General features: G+C 37.6%; 1 protein-coding gene across 1 annotated transcript; it reads right to left on the minus strand.

Annotated features, from left to right (window-relative positions):
- Positions 1-6,030: 6,030 nt before the first annotated feature.
- Positions 6,031-6,588, minus strand: LOC138885686 (uncharacterized). The gene has a single exon (XM_070166662.1). It carries the CDS (start codon positions 6,586-6,588, stop codon positions 6,031-6,033), a length of 558 nt encoding a protein of 185 aa, XP_070022763.1.
- Positions 6,589-9,638: the final 3,050 nt, after the last annotated feature.

Here is a 9,638-nt window from a genome sequence, read left to right on the forward strand (position 1 = left end):
TTCGAGCTTGATTTTGACCTCTTTGACTTAGATCGGTGACTCTTCAAAGCCTTTCTCACTACTGGGGTTCCTCTAAAACCCTAACCCTTCAAGGTTTTCTTCGATTCTTTTAGATCTGTTGTGTATCTATGCTTTCCCTAAGTTTCAAACGATTTCTCTGGCTTTTCTTTCAAAATTACTTTCGAAACCATTTCTTTTCCGATCTAGGGTTTTCAGGAAAAATGTTTAAGTGTTTCTCTGACTTTCTTTCTTTTTTCTTTTGTGTGCATCTACCCTGCTATGTTCTTATATTTTTTCTTCTACCACGTTCTTGCATACTTCTTCTACTGTGTTTCTATATCCTGTTCTTGTATGCTTCTTCTACTGTGTTTTCTATATTCTATTCTTGTATGCATCTCATACTGTGTTTTCCTATACTATGTTCTCATATGCTTTTCTGCTGTGTTCTGGTACTTTCTTCTACCATGTTATGATATGTTTCTCCTACTATATTTCTCTACTGTGTTTTAAGTGTTTTACTATTTTCCTTCTACTAAGTTTTGTTTAAGTTTCTTCTAAAAACTTCTCAACATGTTTCTGCTACTGATCTTATCAGTTTTTTCCATTACGTTTCGTGTTAGCTTCTTCTACTCTATTTTCTTTGAATTCTTCCGCTATGCTCTACATGTTACTTTTCTATCATGTTTCTCACGAGTTTCAGTTGCTGAGAGGAACATGGTAGAGGTTTCAGTTCTTTCTTAGACCTCTGAACCTATTTTGAATCTCTGAAATGAGTTTCAAAACATTTGTTCTTCATATTATTCCAGCTCTTGCTAAACTTTTCTGCATTGGATCTTCTACTGATTTTACAATGACACCACAGTCTTTTTCATACTTAACATGTTCGTATGCTCCTTATATATGATGAATTTCCTTCTAAAATGGTTTTCAAATTTGCAATTAGTTCAAACTTCCTTCTGAATAGGGCTTGATTGATTTCTTTCCATTGTTTGCTGATTTTCTTTGTGACTCGGCCTAAGTTAAAACCCTTCTTCATCTTTTCTTACTCGGTTGATTCATGCAAAATCTCAGACCCTTTTGATTTATTACTTGTTAATTGATTTTCTTACCTTATTTGCACAAACCGTGTATTTCAAAATCTTATCCTTAAATAACCTTTATGTACTTGCCCCTAATTCATGCTTTGCACAAAGTGTTTATTCAATTTCTTTCCTTAAATGATTTTTACCTGTTTTGAATCTGAATCCCTTAATTAAAGGGATTCTTGTGTAATTGATTGACAATCAGTTCCTCAACTATTTTCTTAGCTTATTTTTGCCTGATTTTACACTATAAAAGGCACGACCCTCTTCACAAACAAAGACACTTTCACAATCCATCTGAACTCTTACTTACACATAATAGTATTCTCTCTTCTTGTCTGCACTGTGGCTTTTACAAGACTATTGCATTTTCTCTATTTGTTTCTTTGAAACTGGTATGTCCTAATTAAGCTTCAGCATCATCACAATGTGTTCATTTACAGTTTTGATATCCATGTCTACTTTACTGTTTCTGCTGTGAATCCTTGCTCCCTATCCCCATTATCCCTATGTGTTTGAGAGGTGTGACTTAAGGCATGGCGATGTGAGTTGTTGCCCATGAATTAAGTTTGAACCAATGGGGTCTTAACCTCTAAGAAAATAGGCTGGAGGGTGTGCCAACATCTCCCATTGCTGGGTATGCCCATCAGCCTGCTTTTCTTTTGCTCTTGCAAATTCCCCCATTCCCCTACACCCTTATGTGTACTGATTTTAAGTTCCCCCTTTCCCTTTCCCAATGCTACTTTCGCACTTACACTCCCTCTGAGTTCCTAAGTTTTGCCCCCCCTCTTGTGAGCCTTGCCTTGGGACCTTGAGTTCCCTCTGAACTTGGACACCTGAGGGCTGGCCCTTCCACACAACACTATGGCTTAATCTGGTAATACATTTGGGTGTAAGAACTGCCCGGAGTTCTTATGAAACTCTTAGGGAACTCTGACACATCCAAATTGGAGAAAGGCTTTGAAATAAGATCTATTGGAGTTGGTTTACCTCATACTTCAGACAGGAAGTCTGAATCAGGCTCTCCTTGGTTGTACTTTTTCTGATTGTATTTTTTCTTTACTTTACTCTTTCTGGGATGTAATAACTTTGTAATAAGACTCTCGGGGATGGCTAGTAAAAATGGAGGGGTAACTATGTATGCAAAAAAGGGGTAGATAACCTGCCTATATGAGTTTATGAATTCCTGCATTCTCATATAAACACCATGTCTATAGGAATCTTACATTCTCACATAGATATCATGTCTCTAAGAATTTCTGCATTCTCATGTATAGATACCATGTCTATAGGAATCTTGCATTCCCATATAGATACCATGCCTATAGGTTATTTCTGAATTTCTGCATATCATATAGATATCCTGCCTATAGGAATTTCTGAAATTTCTGTGTATCATATAGATATCCTGCCTATAGGTTCTTTCTGAATCTTGCAAATGCATTCCTCATTAGGCAAACATGTTTATAGGTCTTAAATAATCAACTGCAATTAGATATCATGTTCATAGGCTTTAAATGAAAGTCAGCATCTAGATGCCATGCCTATAGGATTTTTGCATTTTTTATTATGTTTATAAAAGTGTCCAAAATTGACAACACATAGAAAGCATGCCTATAGGAGCTTTAATCGAATCTGAACCACTTCACTCGCTTATAAGTCTAAAACCAGTAATAGTGACACATGCTCTTTTGCTAAAATTTGCCTGTCTTTAATAACAAATGATTTTTTGTTAAATCAGTATGTATTCATGTTTACTTCATTGTTTCTGGAATCAGTAGATATCATGCCTATAGGGTATTTGTCTAACACTTAGGCAAGCCATAGGGTGGAAGTTTATAAACTGAATCAGATTTCATATGCTACAACCAGCAGGCAGGCCTGATTCGGGCTTCTTATCTAAACTGTGTAATAAATTAGTCTGCCTCAACCTTTTAAGTTTTAATCAAACCCTAAACAGTACATGTGCTTTCTTTGGTTTAAAGGAGGTCTGTTTGAGCCCTTTTATTTGTTTATATGCTTCCCCAAACTTGCTATATGTGTTTGTTTGTCGCGTTAGTATTTTACCTTTTGAAACCACAAATAAGCCCAATACCTCCTCCCTTTAGGATTAGTAGTCCCATGTGCCTCCGGGGCTGATAGGATTTGGGCGGGTAATAACATGCAATAAGTAAACGAGACCATTCCGCGCTTTAATACCTTAACGGGGTGGGAAAGGGTAGATATGGATATGATGACCACACGATAACATCACGTGTATCCCCTCACTGAGGAGTGACTACCGGATGTTGTGTGGGGTGATTCATATTATTAATAAACTTAGGACCCCCCTTCCCTTTGTTTTCTTTGTTTCTTTTAAATCTTTTTAAACCATTTCTTTTAAGAAAATCAACTCTTTTTAGTTCCTTTTTCTTACTTTTGTTTATTTGTAACCATTACATGAAAATCCCCTCTTATTTGAAGCCTTTATTTGCTTATGTGTTATTTGCACTAAAGTCACAACAATAGTTTGGTCGGGAACTACACTAGTGGATCCTGAGGGGTGCCTATTTCAAGCCCTTACCCAATCTTTGGTTGCTCAAATGAGCGTATAGAATTGCATTCAAAACATCCATAACGACTTCACCTTTCAAATTAGTGTATGAAAAATTGTGTCACCTACCTGATAAGATCAAGCATAAAGCTTATTGCATAATTAAGTTGCTTAATCTTGATCTTAATCTTGCAAGTGAACACATGTTATCGCATATGAGTGATTTGGAGGAATTTAGATTTGATGCATATGAAAATGCATGAATTCTTATGAAAAATACAAAGTGGTGGCATGATCGTCTGATTAAACCAAAAGAGTTTCATGAAGGGGACAAAGTCTTACTATATAATAGTAGACTTTGGTTGTTTCAAGAATAATTCAAGTCAAGATGAATGGGTCTGTATGTTGTGAAACAATCTCGCCATATGGTGCAATAAAAATTCAAGATGAAGAAAGGACAAAAAGAAACAATGTGAATAGGCACTTTGTTGAAATCCTTTGTTGGAGGATTTGACAAGCAATCCTCTTGCATTGCGATCAAATAAGCCTAATTGATAGAGTCAAGCTGATGACTATAATTCAGAACTACTTTCAACCCTTTTCTATACTTTTGTAGAGTAATTTAGTTGATTGTAGAATAGGACTACAAGTGTGTAGGAGTTTGGTACTTCTAGGCATAGGGATTGGCATGAACTAGACATACAGTAAGTACAAAATGGAATTGGGGAGTGAACCGTGGGCTAAATAGAAAAAAGAGTAGAATTTTGAGAAAATTAGCCTAGCACGCTGTGTGGGGCTCTACGCCCTATGCCGTTCTAGGCCAAATGGGATTCTCTAACAAAAATTCATCTCTTTGAACTTTCCCACTACCACGGCACGTGGGGGCTGCACCCAGTGGCGCGATAGTGTATTTTGTTGGCCAATTGTATAGAAAAAACAATTACTGAACGCGACCTACCCCTTCTTCTGCCTACCCCTGCCCCTTTTCTCCCACTTCTTTTTTCTCTTAACTTCTCTATAATCCCTTTCTCACACCCCCAAATTCCACTTCTTCCCTAACTCCACCCCACTTCAAATCATTCCATATCCATCCCTTATCAATATAAGACGTCGCCTTGTTCTTCTTTTTCTTCTTCTTTCATCTTAAATGATACACTTCAATAGGACCAAAATCCAATGCATAGTTTGCTAGGTGATCTGCCAGCTTGTTCCCTTCTCTGAAAACATGTGATATTCTTAGGTTGCATCTCTCCTTCAATCTCCTTATTTCCTCCACTTGTTCCACAATGTTCCATGGAGGTTTTCATATGCCATCTATTATATTTTTCAGTAACAACGAGTCCGTTTGTAGCCATATGTTAGAGTAATTCAATGACCTGCATATTCTCAATGCCTCCACCATTGCTTCAGCTTCAGCTTCATTGTTTGAGCCCTCATTAATTTCCCTACCTGCAGCATACTGAACATCACCATATTCATATCTCAAGCACACTCCAATCGAACTTCTTCCCGGATTGCCTCTAGATGCACCATCAGCATTAGCTTTAATCCAACCTTCCAATGGAAACTCCCAAAGCACTATCTCAAATTTCAGCTTAGGAGTATAATTCTCAAGCACCAATAACATGTCCTACCATTTATGAGGAACATACAGTCCTGGTTTTCTCAGTGATTGTAATGTGTTGGACAGCTGATAAATAACCCGACTAACAGATACAACTTCACCATTTTTAAGCTATTTCTCCTTTTCCATAATTCCCAACAGATACACGAAGGTAGGGCTTGTAGTATTGGTTTAATTTTTGGCAGTACAGGTGCTGTCCAACACTTTGTTATTGCCTGATGCAAACTCAGTCCCTCTGTTGCTATTCCTGCCCTATTTAGAAAAAATTTCCACACTGTCCTTGCTGCATTTGCTGTAAAGAATAGGTGTGTTAGTGTTTCTTCATTTGGTTCTGCACAACACCAACACTTAGATGCCATTTTAGCTTGAACCTTATGCAACCTTTGTTTGTTCATTTGAGTAGGAGAAAGCTCAAATTGTCTTTCATGAACTAGGACCACTTCTTCTAGGCTAGCAATTTTCTGAAAAATATCTCCATACGTAGCTTTACTCCAAGTAGACAAGGCTTTCTTAAGTTTCTTTAATTTATGATTAAAGGTCACAAAATGATTAGCAGCAAAGTCAGCCTTCCAATTTTCCTTTACCAAATCTTTGAATGATGGATGTTGTACCCAGAAGTTAAGAAATCTGAATGATTTCTTGATAGTGAGAGACTCAGTATCACATTTTAATAGCATAGGACAATGGTCAGATCCAATTTTAGACAAATGTGACACCTCCACCCCCGGGAAAGTCTATTGAAATTCTATGTTACCAAGACATCTATCCAGCCGCTTGAAAATACAGTCTTCCTATGATCTACCATTCCACCATATGTAAATGCTCCCTTTAAAGCCCAAATCAGTCAAATTGCTGGTATTGATGCAGTGCCTAAAATCATCAACTTCATTTAATGATATAGGTAATCCACCAAATTTCTCCTCCTCATCCCAAATTACATTAAAATCACCTCCCACAAGCCATGGTACTGTCATGTCAGAAGCCATTGCATAGAGTGAATCCCACAATTCTATTCTTTCAATAACATCACATTTTGCATATACCAATGTGAGAGTGAGCTTGACATGTGTTTCTGTGTGGAATAATCTCAGTGTAATCTGATGTGTCGTGTTATACAAAATATCCACATCAAAAACTTCATCAATGAAAACCCAAATTTTGTTTGAGACATTCACTACTGCTTGGGCCAAGCCTATCCGTCTTCTGTAGTTTTTCATCTTGTTAGACTGTTGCATAGGTTCAAGAATCCCTATAAATTCAAAGTGATGTTGTCTATGCATTGTGATCAATCTTTCAAATGCCTGCATTGTATTAACAGACCTCACATTCCATATAATTGCCTTTATCATTGATCTTTGGATTTAGAAAGTGTTCTTCTAGTTTGTATACCTACTGCTGGAACTGTGAAGATTTCTTTTGCTTGTTTTTTCTTTCCTTTAGCTGCAGATTTCACCCACTCAATGTGCCTAGGTGATAAATCACCTTGCTTAGCCACGTTGAGGAAGTTTTGTGTTGTTGACTCCTCATCCAAATCCCTATTTGTCTGATCAATTGGTAAGTCAATTTTCTTTGTATTTTCAGAAAAAATTATATCTGTACTTCTCTTCACATTATTCAGCTTTTTATTTGCAGAGCTATTTACATGTTGTAGCTGGCCAGAGTTCAATGTAACAGTATCCGTTTCTGCATTCTGCACAGCAACCTTCATAGTTGTTTCTTGCTTACCTGGATCCTTAGCAATGTTTTTTGTTTTAGCAGTACTATCTTCTGCACTCTCTTGTTTTGATTTATTCTGCTCAGACTTGTTGATACCTGCTATTGATCCACTAGGGTCCTCATCATTACACAATCCTGCTTTATCAGGGATTAATTCTGCACTTGGAGAAATCTGGATTTCAGCATTTTGTGTCACTTTGTTTTTTGCGTTTACACTTTGATCCTCTTCGTTGTTTGTTTCCCCTCCTGTTTCCTTGTCGCTTGCTATTCCATATGGAATTTCTCTCTTTGCTGCATCTTCCTCAGGTTGGTTTGACCACAATTTATTTCCATTCCACTTTATTTTATCATTGCTTTTAAAAAGTTCAAAATCAGTATCTTCCACTTGGTCATTGTCACTGGTTATCTCCTCTTCCTGCCTTGTTATTGCATCAGTTGTATTCACTTTGTCTGCATTTTGGGCCAACTCTACATCTACCCTTGTGTCTTGTGATGGGATCTCTTGACATGAGGTGTTTACACCTACCACACTATTAGAATAATTTTTCTGTACCCAAGCGGCTGTCTATTCCCCATTGCTAACATCTTTTGTTCTAAATGCTGCAGGATTAAATGACTGGACTGTATGATTCATTCCTTTTCCACCTCCAGTAGCATTACAGCTGCTACCAGCGATAGAAGCTACAGTCTCATTATTGTTTGGATTAAAAGCATGAGCATCTGGGTTCAAATTTCCAGTTGAAGCATTATCCTTAGATACAAAATCGTTTTGACAAGGTGTCTGCTCCACTACATCTAATTGATTGAATTCATTAACTGCACCTTCTTCAACCTCCAACAGAGAAAGTTTGTTTGTTGTTTGTACCTGTTGTGTTGTTTCATTATTGACCGGAACAATTTTCTTTCCAGTAATGTCGTTTGCATCATTATTCTCGCTTTGTTTACCCTTGTTCTGTCCTCTGTTATTTCTAACTTCCTTCCATTGATGCTTGACATTACATACCACTTTTCCACTAGTAAGAATCATCATTGGGGCGTTGTGTATTTCATTTTTATTTTGACTTTGAACCACAGCTTCTTTAGCATACTTTTGTTTGTCTTTTTTGCTTTCCATTAATTCCGGGTGAATTCTCCAACATTCAAACATGTCATGTCCTTGTATCTTGCACTCTTTGCAATACTTTGGTAAGTAATCATACCTAATAGTAACCCATTCAGTTCTAGCAGTTCCTGACATTTCATTAAGAATGTCCATTCTCACCTTCGTAGGAATATTATCTAGGAGATTAAGTAAAACCTTAACTTTGGCACAACTTGGCCTTGTCTTATTAATTGTGGCCAAATCCAGGTGAAGTGGCTTTCCCACAGCAGAAGCCAAAGAAAAAAGGCATTCTTTAACAAAGTAGGTTGGTAACAAATTTGGAAACAAAATCCACGCCATTACCTTAGGTGTTTCCTCTCCTACTTTGAATTTAGCATCATATATCAAAGTTCTCAGTTGGTATTCCTGTCCATATTTGTCTTTAACATAATACACACCCTTCAATGAAAATTCAACAAAGTCTTGCCATAACGACAATCGTATTAACACATGTCTGTCACAAAGGTAGCCTATTTTACAGTCTCCTTTAATTCCACATTGTTGCGGCACAATTCGTCTTAATTCAGCAATTTCTGGCCACCCATATGAGAATTTGCAAACTACTGCATGATGTAAGCCTTCGATCATGTTCATTCGATCAACTTCTGCTTCAGTAAAAGAAACCATTGGTTGTCCTTGTAATATGACTACTTGATGCTGTGGTATAGGAGCAATAGAAGACTGTTTTGTCACTAATCCTTGCCCTGTTGCATTGATCACAACTTGTTTCAGAATATTCGAAAAATCTAGGGGCTTGGGTATTGATGTAGTGTTGTTGGGGATGGTGGAGGATGCTTGGGGTGGCTGACCAGCCATTGTTGCTAGCTGGTCGCTGGCCAGCTTGGCCATGAACGACCAAGAAGAAGCTGCTCTCAATGCTGTATTTCTGAAGGTCGCTCAAATGCAAGTGAACAAAACAGATATAATTCTTCCACATTCCTACAAATATGTATTTCAACCACAATCCATATAGTAGATCACATCGACATTACAACAAGTCAGTAGCGCTGAAGATTATTGCCAAAGAACTGGGCAGTAGCAAAATTGAGTGATGAAAACTGTCTGCTACAGTAACTCGTGGAAAAGAAATTAAGATCTATAAAAATTGGCTATAGATCTGACGTTGAAACCAATTGGATGTTATTAGTAAAGAAAATATGTATCTTTTGACACCAAGTTTGGTTAATTCCACCACCGGCCACCGGAGTTATGACTGGAAAATGATGACAAAATTACTATTCCTTCTCTTCCTAGAGAGAAGGTCGTGCTCTGAATATGGTTCAAGAATTTTCACCAGTCGAGTATTCAGATGGCTCTATATGAGGATTTTGTGGGAGACGGTGTAGATCTTCAGTTGGTTGGTTTGAGCCGAGTAAGGCTAGGATTTTGGGTACAGACTTAGTGCAGGATGCTTTGGACAAGGTGAATGTGATTCAGGAGCGGCTCCGTACAGTTCGGTCGAGACAGACGCGTTATGCTGATAGGAAGGTCCGTGATGTGTCTTACATGGTTGGGGAGAATGTTCTACTGGATGGAGTTATG

The sequence above is a fragment of the Nicotiana sylvestris genome, chromosome 2 (genome assembly GCF_000393655.2).
Source record: "Nicotiana sylvestris chromosome 2, ASM39365v2, whole genome shotgun sequence".
NCBI lineage: Eukaryota > Viridiplantae > Streptophyta > Magnoliopsida > Solanales > Solanaceae > Nicotiana > Nicotiana sylvestris.

Excerpts from the sequence above, each read along its gene's own strand:
- LOC138885686 (XM_070166662.1), bottom strand. The coding sequence starts at position 6,588 with ATGATAAAGGCAATTATATGGAATGTGAGGTCTGTTAATACAATGCAG.